Source organism: Bufo gargarizans, chromosome 2 (assembly GCF_014858855.1).
Source record: "Bufo gargarizans isolate SCDJY-AF-19 chromosome 2, ASM1485885v1, whole genome shotgun sequence".
Taxonomy (NCBI): domain Eukaryota; kingdom Metazoa; phylum Chordata; class Amphibia; order Anura; family Bufonidae; genus Bufo; species Bufo gargarizans.
The window spans coordinates 134,677,468-134,691,368 of NC_058081.1; the positions used below are offsets into that span (position 1 = coordinate 134,677,468).

The 13,901-nt window shown below is 40.8% G+C and overlaps 1 protein-coding gene across 1 annotated transcript in view; it reads left to right on the top strand.

The window, feature by feature from the left end:
• Positions 1 to 13,901, top strand: part of RHCG (Rh family C glycoprotein) — a 111,098-nt gene that overhangs the window by 19,430 nt on the left and 77,767 nt on the right. The window contains 2 exon segments of the mRNA XM_044283212.1: positions 13,474 to 13,580; positions 13,582 to 13,661. Of these exon segments, the coding sequence (XP_044139147.1) occupies positions 13,474 to 13,580; positions 13,582 to 13,661 (187 nt within the window).

Consider the following 13,901-nt stretch of genomic DNA (forward strand, 5'->3'; position numbering starts at 1 on the left):
GGTGGCTGGGATGCTGCCTCGCCACTAAAAACATTGAGCCAGTGGGCTGTGAAGGAAAAGTATTGCCCCTGGCTGCGCCAGGTGTCCACTGTGGCGTGCACGGTGCTGCAGAGGGACAGATGCAGGGAGCAGCTGATATTGCCCACAAGGTGCAAGTAAAGGGCAGGGATGTCTTTTTGGGAGAAGTAATGCCTGCCAGGGATCTTCCAACGCAGCTGAGTCCAGGCAATCAGCTCCCGCCAGCAACTCGGCCAGATGGGAATTAAGTTTATGCACTGTTGGATTGCTGGGTGCATAAATTGAATTCTTGGCCATGTATTCCATTATTAATGACTGACAAGTGTAACAGAGCGGAGGAGGAGCAGCTGGAGAAGAACAAATGGATGATGATGAGGAGGACATGAAAAACCGAGTACTGCCCATGGATGCAGAATGGCTGCTGCAAGGGAGCCCGGGAGAAGGAGAAAACTCTTCTTGTGGTCTCTGACAGCCACCTTGTTTTGACAACTGCATTGGGTGACACCGTTTCACATGGTTCCACAGAGCAGTAGTGCCTACGTTTGAGTCTTTTTGACCCATGGCTGAATCTCTGCTTGCAGAGTCTGCATAGGGCAGTGTTGCTATCTTCTGGCACAGTGAAAAAGAACTTCCAGATGTCAGATTTTTTGCCCATTCCCTCTAGAGGTGGCCTAGCTTGCCTTAGCCCTTGCACGCTTTAGCCCTGAATCTTCCCGATGCTACTTGCATTCTCCCCAGTTCCCAAAGCAGGTCTGGCTCTACTTCACCTCTGCCATTTGTTGCTGTCACTAGCACCATCCTCGTCCTCTGTTAACTCCTCCTCACCACCCGGATCCGGCTCCCAGGTCCTGTCTAACTCACAATCCTCATTATTGGACTCCTCAACTTCCCTGCCACTTTTATTAGACTGATAGCTCATGTTGAGCTTCTTGGCCCACCTCTAGATTCCCTGTTCTGAAAGTGCCACCACCCTGGCTAAGAAACGTCTTTGTTGGTTAGCATTTTCCCCTGTTTCTTCCACTGTTTTCTTACGCTCATCTTTCAGAATCCCATTGGGTCTTTCTACCAGGCCTGCTGATTGTGGATGTTATGCACAGTGGTTTTTGAGTTCTTTTTTTCAGATTTTGTGCTACCAGGGATATAACATTATTTACAAACTGTGACCCATTGTCACTGTCTATTCTCTCAGATAATACTTCTTTCCTTCACACTTGTTTAGTTCAATAAAGTCCATACATGTGTTCGAATGGGTATTGTGATTGTGGAAATTGGGTTTGAGGTTACCTTGGGCATTGTGTTTGGATCAAAATAGACATGATATACAAACATTTTTAGGATAATCCTATAAACTGTGAACACTCTGAATATTATCTCTACTATCCCTCCTGTTGAGACATGACTTGTTCCATGACTCAATATAGCTGCATACCTGCAAAGATTACTGGGTAATATATACTGTATTTTGCGCCCTATAAGACACACTTTTCCCCCCCATAAGTGGGGGGAAAATAGCATTGCGTCTTATGGGGCAAATGCTGCGACCTTCGGGTGTATCGGCTGAGACGGAGGAGGGGCTGTCGGCCGGCATCTGGTTCCGTGATGGCAGCCGGGCCCGATGCAGTCACTGTATTCTACTACATCGGGCCCCGCTCACTGTAGTATAATCATATCTAACCTGTAGGTATTGTTAAACTATTCAAATCATCTGAAATCCAGCGCTTGCAGTACTTACTACTAACTTCTTGGCAGTCAGGAGGATGGGCGAGCGGCAGCGTAACTCACTACGTCACGCCTGCTCCGCCAACTTTATGAATGAAACAGGCGGCGCAGGTGCATGTGGTAGTGAGTCACGCTGCCAGCGCCCGCCCGGCCTCCTGGCTGCTACAAAGTTAGTAATAAGTAGTACAAGCGCTGGATTTCAGATGATTTGAATAGTTTAACAATACCTACAAGTTAGATATGATTATACTACAGTGAGCGGGGTCCGGTGTAGTAGAATACAGTGACTGCACCGGGCCCACTGCCATTACCAAACCAGATGCTGGCCCCCATTCACTACACAGGGACACTGTTATGTGGGATCTGTGGATGACACATTAGATAAGATGCTATATATGTGTCATCCACAGATGCTCCTATAACAGTGCCACCCACAGATGCCCCCACAATGATCCCCCATAACAGTGCCATCCACAGATGCCCCCATAACAGTGCCATCCACAGATGCCCTTATAATAGTGCCATCCACAGATGCCCCCATAATAGTGTCATCCACAGACCACCATTAGTTCAAAACCCACCAAAACCATACCTTTTGGTCCCAATTTTTTTTTTCTTATTGTCCTCCTCAAAAACCTAGGTGCGTCTTATGGGCTGGTGCGTCTTATAGGGCGAAAAAAAGTATGTCTCTCTTGGAGACATGCACATAAAGCATCTTTTTTGATTGCACCCTTATTTATGCATTAGTTATTGTTAACTTTTGCCTGAAGACTGCATACCTCTTCCCTTTATAGGTGAAGGCGACCAAAACTGTGTACAGTTATGCTGAAGAATAAATTTCTGATATCAATTACAGAGAAGAATTGATTCTCTAGTTTTAATTCATTAAAGAGTAACTAAACTTTTATAATAATTTTTAATATGTTGTCCCTAATAAATATTTTTTTCCTAATATACTTTATTTATTAATTTTTCTATTTTTACTATACCTTTACATCCCTAAAGTGCACCATTTAGTGTGCGCCTAAAACTCAGATCTCCATACACTGCGGTGTACGAAGTACACAATTTATGAATGGGCAGGATCAGCGCAGGGAGTAAAGGCAGGACTGCACATTGCCGCTCCTGCCCATGCTACCCGGACAGTTACTAATTCCTGACATAGCACATGGGTACCCTGTACCCATGTACTATGCCAGGATTAGCTGAGCGTAGCGGGCTCCTGCTTCTGCCTGCTGAGCACGTGCAGAAGTGTAAGGTGGGAGGGTTGCTTTAGCTGCTGATATCTCCTGCATGGTGGCAGCTAAAACCTGCTTTTACTTTCACTTTCAGCTATATTCACAGCATCTTGATTTCTTACAGTTATATTTTCCCATGTGCTGAATAAATTGCTGTCATTCTGGCATTGTTTGAAAGCTTGGAATGCCAAACAATACAAAGCCCATATCTCTAGCTGGTACCAAACCAGAGATATGAGCAGCTAAAGCAACTGCCCCTCCTCCATGTCAGTGTGTAGGAGGGGGAGCAGTTCCAGAGCTGCAGGAGGAGAATTAAAAAAAAAAAAATAGAGAAATATGACATTATCATCACTGTACAGACCCACATAATAAAATTATAATATTTTTACTACACCGTGAATGGCGTAAAAAAAATTCCACCAAATAATGAGATTTTATTTTTAGGGGAAAGATAAAAAAAAAAGTTATCTAATACACTATATATACCCCAAAATCTCACAAAACAAAAAAAAATATAGAAGAAAAATAAAAAAGTTATGACTGCTAGAACACAAAGGGGGAAAATATTATTGGTCCTTAAGGCAAAAATTATTTGTCACTGTGGGGTTAAAAATGCAATATTGTCCCCTGAATTGTGCACCAACAAGATTTACTGCAGACACACATTAAAAATCTACACTAAAAAAAGTTGCATTTTTAGGAGGGATTTTCCAATTTTAACGTGACTGTTAGGAGATTAAAGGGGTTGTATCGCTAGAATATGCCCCCATTGTCTGATAGATGTGGGTCCCACCTCTGGGACCCGTACTTATATCGAGAATGGAGGGCACACTGCGCATGAGCAACTGCCCTCCATTCATTTTCTATGGGGCTGTCGAAAATAGTCAAGCACTGGCTCAGCTATTTCCGTCTGGCCCATAGAAGTAAATGGGAACTGTGTCCGGTCATGTGCGGTGCACTCCCATTCACTTCTATGGGGAGAGCTCTTGTTGGGGCCTGGACTAGAGTTCTCCAGCCACCACTTTGTGGGACTCCGTTCCTATAAGACAATGGAGGCATATCCTAGTGATATGCCTCCTCTGAGATGAGACAACCCCTTTAACATTCTTTTCTTATTCACTTTGTATTTTTTCCTCACAGACATTAGGGGTCATTTATCAAACTGATGTAAAGTAGAACTGTCTTAGTTGCCCATAGCAACCAATCAGATTCCACCTTTCATTTTCGAAAAGAGCTGTCCAAAATGAAAGGTGGAATCTGATTGGTTGCTATCGGCAACTAAGCCAGTTGTACTTTACACCAGTTTGATAAATGACCCCCTTTTCTTTTGTCCATGTAACAGAAAACCACACCTATTGGGATGTCTTATACATTCAGGATTTTTTATGTAATCCTCATACATTCACACAAAAAAAGGAAGTCATTCAGAGATCCTCACACGTTTACAAAGAACAGATATTTTATGGCCGGGAGGGATGAACAGGAGTCACTTCATGAGTAACGCTAATTTCACATTAGCGTTTTTTGCGGACCCGTCATAGATTTTTGCAGATCCTTCCTTACAATAATAAAACTGCATGCATCTGTCATGAACGGATCCAGTTGTATTATGTCTTATAGAACCATGACGGATCCGTCTTGAACACCATTGAAAGTCAATGGGGGACGGATCCGTTTTGTATTGTGTCATCACATGGTAAAAGATAGGACTGTTGGATAGAGACTTCTATAGGTGATGGATCATGTGATGAGCGCAGTGACATCATCACAGGTCCTATTCCTACTGCACAGCAAAGATGAAGACAGAAGAGATGCGGGCTGCGCGAACAAGTGGATTAAGGTGAGTTCAATTATTTTTTATTTTTTTAACCCCTCCAGCCCTATTGTTCTATGCATTCTGTATTAAGAATGCTATTATTTTCCCTTATAACCATGTTATAAGGGAAAATAATAAAGATCGGGTCCCCATCCCATTAGTCTCCTAGCAACCGTGCGTGAAAATCGCACCGCATACGCACTTGCCTGCGGATGCTTGTGATTTTCACGCAGCCCCATTCACTTCTATTGGGCCTGCATTGTGTGAAAAACGCACACAATATAGAGCTTGCTGCGATTTTCACGCAACGCACAAGTGATGCGTGAAAATCACCGCTCATGTGCACAGCCCCATAGAATTGAATGGGTCCGGATTCAGTGCGGGTGCAATGCGTTCACCTCACGCATTGCACCTGCGTGGAAATCCCGCCCATGTGAAAGGGGCCTTACGTTTGCAACAGAAAGAGAAAGACATACGTGGAGAACAAGACGACAATGACAAACCAATATAAACCTATAGACCTCTCTATCCAACAGTCCTATCTTTTATGTGTGGCATGGAGCTATTTATTCCTGTTGTCTTCTCACATAGACTATAACCTACAATTCCTAGAGTCCCCGACTCTGTATACAATATTCAATAACCTTACACACTTAGGCCTCATGCACACAACCGTATGTATTTTACAGTTCGCAAAACATGGTTCTGCAAAAAATACGGATGACGTCCGTGTGCATTCTGTATTTTGTGGAACAGAACAGTTGACCCCTAATAGAACAGTACTGTCCTTGTCCGTAATGCGAACAATAATAGGACATGTTCTATTCTTATGCGGAACAGACATGTGGAAACAGAATGCACGCAGAGTAACTTTCTTTTTTTTGCGGACCCATTGAAATGAATGGTTCCGCATATGGTCTGCAAAAAAAAAAAACTGAATAGACACGGAAAGAAAATACGTTTGTGTGCATGAGGCCTTATTCAATAATCCTTGTCTGTTACCTCAATTCAGATTAAATTCTTCCTGTTTTCCAATGACTATATCTATAAATCATCCGTCACCTCGCCTCAGTCCAGGTGGACTTTCCTGTGCGCCGCGCGCGGTTTTCAGCCACATCTGAATGAAGACAGAGCATGTTGGATTCCGGCTCAAAGGACCAAATTGTTACAGAAATGTTTCTTTACCAAGTCAGGATTGGAGTCATCTGAATTTGGAGTAGGCACTTCTTTATTACTTGCTAGCAAGAAGACAGCACAGCAAACAGTGTCATCAAAGTGATGTCTAATGTATAGACAGGATGTGTACTCTTTATACTCTCTAGCTGGGTGTCTCCTTAAATAGACAGTACATTTTTACCATATTAGTCAAAAGCATCAGTTACAAATATGTGAAATGCATATGAGGTTGTGGCTAACTTGGAAAGCTCCTTGAGGAAGTTTCAAAGAAATTCATTTTATTGCTTATTTCATCGCCCCATACAATCTGTTTTCCAACTCCTTATAATACAATTTAAACATCATTTACATAATTTTCCCAATACATTTGAAATACAAATTAGGTCCTTTATCAAACTGGTGTAAAGTAGAACTGGCTTAGTTGTCCATTGCAACCAATCCGATTCCACCTTTTTATTTTTGACAGCTCCTTTGGAAAATGAAAGGTGGAATCTGATTGGTTGCTATGGGCAACTAAAACTTTTCTATTTTACACCAGTTTGATAAATGATCTCAAAAGAGTTTAAAAAAAAAAAAAAGTTCTAATCCCTTTCTACAGAATACACTCAGGAAGACAATGCTTTTGAGAAGTTGGAAATTTATGTAATCTGACCTATATGTGCATTCACATACAAAGAAACACAAAAAATAAACTGCAAAAGAAAATTGTTCAACCAGCACTTAAAATGTATGGATTATTTACTACAGGCACATCTGTGGCATTTACTGCGCTCCCATGGTTTATAATTAACTGACTGGCTGCACCCACCCCCCAAATAATGGCCAAACTTTGGTAATAAAAAAACAACAAAAAAGTGGTTTGATACAGCGTCAGGTGTAACTATCTACTTTTATCGTTGCTGACGCAAACTGCGGTTATTCCTTGGCCGCAACTGACTGCAATCTCCTCCTGTCTGGTGGTGACAGCACACTATCAATTGCTTATGTGCACTGACTTATAATAAACTGTCTGGCTGCTATAGGGTGCACTGCAAGGGCCAGCCAGCCCCAGCTATTTACTGCCCAGCTAGGCAGCTCTTGTCCCTAAGCTATGCCTGAACTTTCCCTCCCTGCTAAACTACCCACTACCCAATTCTTCTCCTTACTTCTACTAGCCCTAATCTCTCCCTAACCTAACCCTAGCACTAGATAATGGATCCCTAAATGATTGCTAATTCCCCTTCTCCAGAGATAGTCCTCTAAGACTAAGCCCCCAATGACGACCCTCTAGCTCTTTACAGGCACCTCTCTTCTTTAGTCCACACTGGCTCACATGCTGACAGGCAGCCTCTATGAGCCAATCGGGGCAAGCCCTTTCCCCAGTTCTTGTCTGAGTCATGTGACAGGACTACTTCTTCCTTCCTGGTGCTTTTGCCCACTCTCAAAACCTCAGTAAAATGGCGCTGGGCACCGTTTTGCAAGATTCATCCGAATCAATGCAGAAAAGATCCAGGTTCGATTATTTGTCTTAAAAAATCGGAGATTCATAACTAATCTCTGAATCTGTGAATAGATTCGCTCAACTCTACTTACAGCCTAAGGCTTATTGCACAAGAACGTGTGCTCCCCGTGGCCGTATTGTGGACCGCATTTGCGGCTCCAAAATACACAGGCACCGTTCCGTGTGCATTCCGCATCATGGATGCGGACTCATTTACTTCAATGGGTCCACAAATCCGGAGATGCGGAATGGTGCGGAACAGAAGCACGGAACGGAACCCTACGGAAGCACTACGGAGTGCTTCCATGGGGTTTGGTCCCGTACTTCCGTACCGCAAAAAGATGGGACATGTCCTATCTTTTTGCGGAACGGCCGGATCGCGAAACCATTTAAGTAAATGGGTCCGCGATCCGCTGTGGCTGCCCCACGGTGGGTGTTCGTGCATTGCAGCCCTCAATTTGCGGACCGCAGCACGGCCACGGGGCGCACACGTTCGTGTGCAAGAGGCCTAAGGAAGACCACTGATCACCTAAAATGTTGCTCTTATTCTTCTCGCTGTGGTGTGAATCGAATACCAATATTTGCAGTTCGCTTCCATTGCATGCTGTCAGCAAAATAGATTGCTTCACTCTTCAATTATCTTTACAATGGGATGAGGCTGGCTAGGGGTTTATTTAAAGTTTGAAATTATCCCAGTAATAAAACCCTTTATGAATTAATTAATCCTACAAATACACCTTGCATTACCTACTGAATATACTCAATGCATACTAATTGGCACACGCCTCTTAGCTTCTGTTCTTCTTTTTTTTTTTTTTTTTTTTTTTATAATCATTTATTAGCGCTGCTAGAAATGCAGCTTTCAATGGGTGCACACTTGTCCCAAACTGGTTCTTCTGACCTTGTTATATTTAAATTTGAAAAGCACATTAATCTGTCATGGAGCAGTGCCAAGTGCATCATCCTGCTGAGTATGATATAAACGTAAGCGGATTAAAACCAGCCTTAGTATATTAATACAATGTTGAAAAGAGTTTCAACATTGACAATGCAAAACAGGCCTTGCAAGTTCATTTACACCGATCAGCCAAAACATTAACCCTTAAAGATGAGGCTTAGTTTGTTACTTAATGATGCAGCAATTTCGTTTTCCGTTTTTTTATCTACACCTTGCGAGAGCTATTACTTTTATTATTTTTTCTGCTCCCTAAGTTGTTTGAGAGCTTGCTTTTTGAGGGACAAGTTGCATTTTTGATGACCCCATTTTGTGGTGCATATAATGTATTGAATAGCTTTTATCTATAAAAAAAAATAAAAAAAAATTCCCCATACTTTTTGAGGTTTTGTTTTTACAGCAGTCACCGTGCAGTGTAAACGACATAATATTCTGCGGTTCATGATGATGATGGGGATAAAACACTTACAGTGCATTTTGATAGTCTTCAGACTAGAGATTAACTAATTGGATTCATTATGAATTTCACTAAATTCGTCCACAAACGAAATCCAAAGCATTTACAATTTGTTTCTGATGAATTGTGTAGAAAAGGAGCCCAGCGCCATTTTACAGTTAATATTAGAGGGTAAAACCATGAGGAAGGATCGCATGACCTGATTGGCTCAGATGCTGAAAGACAGCCTCATCAGTCTACTAGGTGGGCTCTAGGCAGGGATATCCCTACGCTAACCAAGAAGTGTCCTACTACTTCTGACCTGGAAGCAGTGTGTCTGGCAGTGTCTGACAAAAAAAAACAAGATTATAGGCACAAGCCACTAACTAATGTAGTTTGATAGGAACACTATATGGAGAGATAGAGACATATAATTGTGTAGATTTTAGGTAATTTGATCATGGAAAGCTTTGAGGGAGTTGAGAGGCTGGTCACGCTGTACTTAATATAGGTGCTTGCTGCTACAGCAGGTCAGCTTGGCAGTTCTGCATTACAAGACCCCCTGCAAGAAAAAAACTCTTTTCTTTCTGTATGGACTTTTTTTTTCTTCAAAACAGCTAGTTTTTCTATTGGCTTATTGCCAGCATAACACCCCAATAGCATTCTGCTGTAAATGCTGAGCAATTGCACTTTTTTTTTTTACTGCATCATATCTGTGTTATTAAACGTATTGCATTATGGCAAAAGCATTTTATGGCAATAGCGCCATTTTCTATACCCGTGTTATTGAAAGCATAGTCTAAAGAAATGTTACCGAAAACACTGCATTGTTATATCTTTGTTAGCGGACACATTACTCCATCAGACCGTGTGTTTGATAGACATTTTAGTGCAAAAATGTAATTGTTGCACCAATGATATTAAACGCATAGGGGGTCATTTATGAAGCTGAAATACGTCTCAGACACAGCGAAGTATTGAAATATTTTAACTGGTCGATTCGCCAAACTTTGACAAGAAATTAAATTAGTTATAAATTAATTTGTCAGGAATCGCTATAAATCGGGTATACCTGTAGGTCACGGTGGCCGAGGGAATGTATGGAGCGGGCTGCTGCATTGAGCCAGCTCCATTTGTGGAAGACACCCGGCCACAATGATGGGGAGTGGCGATTAGGGTGAATGGGACAAGGGATCAAAAGTTCCCAAGTTCTAGCCCCCTAACGGGTCACTGTAAAAGTGAAAAAAATAAAATAAAATTAAAGGTTTTAATCACCCCCCCCCTTTCCCAATTTTAGATCTAAAAATATATAAAGAAAAAACTGAATTAGGTTTCGCCTCATTCAAAACTTGTCTAAACTATTAAAATATTAATAAAAATTTAATGTGCGCTGATCGCCAAAATAGAAAAAAGAATTAAATACACGATTCGCTGTTTTTAGTCAATATCCCCCCCCCCCAAAAAAAATATAATAACTGGGATCAAAAAGTCATACATACCACAAAAAATCACCAATAAAATCTAAGTTTCGGCCTGCAAATAGCAAGCCCTCATACAGTTTTATAGACTGAAATATAAAAAAAGTTATGGCTATCAGAAAATTATGATGGAAAGAAAATTTAGATTTTATTTTTTTTTTTTGCAGATTTTTTTTTTTTTTTTAAAGTAGTAGATGAGAAATTTCAGGTTTGATATCGCCGTATTCATATTGAGCCGCAGAAGAAGAATGTTATGTCATTTGTAGCAAACAGTGAACACCATGATGTCAAAACCCTGAAAACCTTAGCAGAATTGTATTTTTATTTTTTTTATTTAACCCCACAAATAATTTCTTTTCCCATTTTCCAATAACAGACATGGTAAATTTTTTCATTGGTTCCCTTAAATAATACAACTTATCCCCCCAAAAATAAGCCCTCATATGGTTATATGAATGGAAATAAAAATAAAAACGTATTGCTCTTTGGGAGGAAAAAATTAAAATGCAAAACCAAAAATGGGCTCCGTACATTAAAATAGTAAATGGCTCTGTTCTGTTGAATGAAAACTACTGAAAGAACAAATTCTTTTTTTAACACTGTAGACATGAATCCGTTTTAAAAAAAAAAGAACGATTTCCATATTTCAAGTGTAAAAGTGAAAACTATACAAATATATACTATGAACTGGATGTTATTTTGCTTTAAAAATGTATTAGGGTTAATACCAGATAGGCTGAACCTTGCTGATGGATCAAACATTGCCCCAGAATTATTGTCATAAGAGACAGGTAACCTGAAAACTAGTCGATGCCATATAATATGGTGGCCAAACAGGGGCTGTTGCTGGTATGGGGTTTGGCTGGTTAGGTGCGTGACACAATATGCCAATTATTGCTGTTGTGGCCTGCAATCTCCTGAAAATGCCCCTTTGTATGAGAATTACATAAAGGGGCCACATGGGGCCAATATTTGGCCACTATATAAATTTTACCTAGTAATTAAAGTTACACTTACCTTTAACCCTTGCGTCCTGAAACTACGTATGAAGAGTACCTCGTGGTGCAGAAGGTGACCGGCAGTTGAATCCAACGAACTGATAAGAGGAGAAAAATGGTCATGGGGCATTCCCGGAGAAAGACAAGAAGAAAGGCCCCCCTTCCCCCCACATCAAACAGGATGGCTATCTGCTGATTGGCTAACTGCATGGCATTAAGGGTCTTTTTACTTTGAATTTGTAACACATGCAGCAGCCATTTTAGAAAAATTCTGATTCGTTACAACAAAGCATGAGAAAATTCAACTTCGTGGCGAATCAAATTTTTCCTAAACGTCGGATTTAATTCCACTTCAGATGCTTCGATTCACTCAACCCGAACAGTGATCTAAGGCACTTTTGGTCTGGCAGGGATGGTAAACAGCTAGGAACTAGGTAGCAGCAAAGGAAAGGTGGGCTTTGGGAAAGTGGGATTTTTTTTTTTTTTTTATGGGGCACAGGTTCGGTCCATTGGATTTGTCAGCTCCTAGGCCCGGACTAGCCATTTAAGGCTAAAATTTTTAACATTACTAAGGGGTTAAAATGCACTTAAAGTTATATTCCTAAGGATAGGCCATCAATATTAGATCGTTGGGAGTCCGCCACCTCTCACCCCTGCTAATCAGCTTTTACTTTATAGTTCTGGCATTGGCAGTTTGCACCAAAACTAAAGAGCTCTGTCCATTGTGTAGTGGACAGAGCTGGTAAGTGCAGTGCTGATCCCATTTACTTCAATGGGACCAATGGTGCAGTTACCACCTCTGTCTACTACACAATGGCTGCCGTGTAGTTCTGGTGCTGACTTTCGGCACAGGATCTACAAGTAAACAGCTGAATGATTGTGGTATGTCCAGACCCTGGCCGATCTGATATTGTTTGGCATCAATATCAAAAGCCTAAAATACTGATTTAAGTTACCAGAGTTGTCTGCCAACTATATTTACTTGAGACATAAAGTGAAAATCTACAGTTAAGGGCTCATGCACACAACTGTAGCCTCTACAGAACAGTCCTATCCTTGTCCATAAAACCGAGAAGAAGAGGACATCTTGTATCCATTTGCCGGTGCCATGGGACAGACATACAGATGCAGACAGACATACGGATGCAGACAGCATACGGTGTGCTGCCCGCATCTTTTGCGGTGCATATCCAACCTGCACAAAATGCGGATTGGACGTGGAGAAAAAAAAAAATACGATTGTGTGCATGAGCCCTAAAACATAACATTTTCAGGAGCGTTTTTTGTTTTTTCAATTTAATGTGACTGTAAGGGGTTAAGCTGGCAGATCCGCTTTAATAGATTTGCTTTGCTTTGCCCTGTGATCTATTGCCTTCATTGATGTCAGTACTATAAGCATGTTATTTTTATGTATCCTAGATTTCATTATTTTTTTTCATTTATCTGACTTTTTCACCACTTTCAAACTGTGACTGACTTGTTACTCTGTATCCAGGGTCAGAGGTGTAATTGAATTGGGTTTAATGATTTAATATCTAACTACTTATGTTGTCCTTAACTAAAATATGCTTGATTATTATCAGAAATTAGAGTGAGAAAGCATTAAGTTCCATTGTCACCTTCAGTTAACCTTGCCAGTAACATGTACTGTAGCTTAAGTAAGGTATATTTGTAAGTTCACATGCACTAACCGCAGGACTTGAACAAATATTTTTTGACACAATTCTGATTTTCACATTCATTTACTATTCTCTGATTTGAAATTATACATAGTGGAAATAATGAAAAAAAGAAATCAGTTTAGAATGATGTCAATTTATATTACTACAGTTGGGTTAATCTACTGTATTAGTCTAATAATCTTGTGGCCAAGGCTGTACGTGGACTTGCAGTTTCTGGAAGGTAGCAGCTTCTTAAAGGAAGTGACCATTTATTTTCAAACCCACACAAGCCCTTTAGGTATCCCGGTTTCCAATACCTATAACTTTTTAAGAGATTTTTTTGTAAACCTATTGAGTATTTCACTTGTAAGTTAAAATAGGAGCCTTCAGTGGCCTCTACACCTTAATGAAGATGTATATCATGCTTTGTAACATGACCTTACCATGTGTGAAGTGATTGAATTCTTATATAAACCATACTGTTCTGTTTCTTTGTAGGTTTTCAGGATGTCCATGTCATGATCTTTGTTGGCTTCGGCTTCCTCATGACTTTCCTGAAGCTTTATGGCTTTGGCAGTGTCGGGTTCAACTTCTTGCTGGCAGCAGTTTGGAATACAATGGGCTCTTCTTATGCAGGGATGGTTCCACTCGTTTGAAGGTGGCAAGATTTACATCAGCGTAACGAGGTGAACAGGATATGGCACTTCTCTTAATATACTGATATTTTTGGAATATAGTTTTTCTGCATTTTAATTTATATCTTTTCTGTTACCTGTTGTTTTGTCAACCATCACACTTTTTATTAACTTCTCAGAACTGGTGGTAGGTTAATGCTGGTGACCTTCTCAACCAGTGGATCTGCAATGTGGTTATGGGCATACCCAAGGTTCATTGATGCACGTGGGGAATGAAAGTTAGGTCCAGTG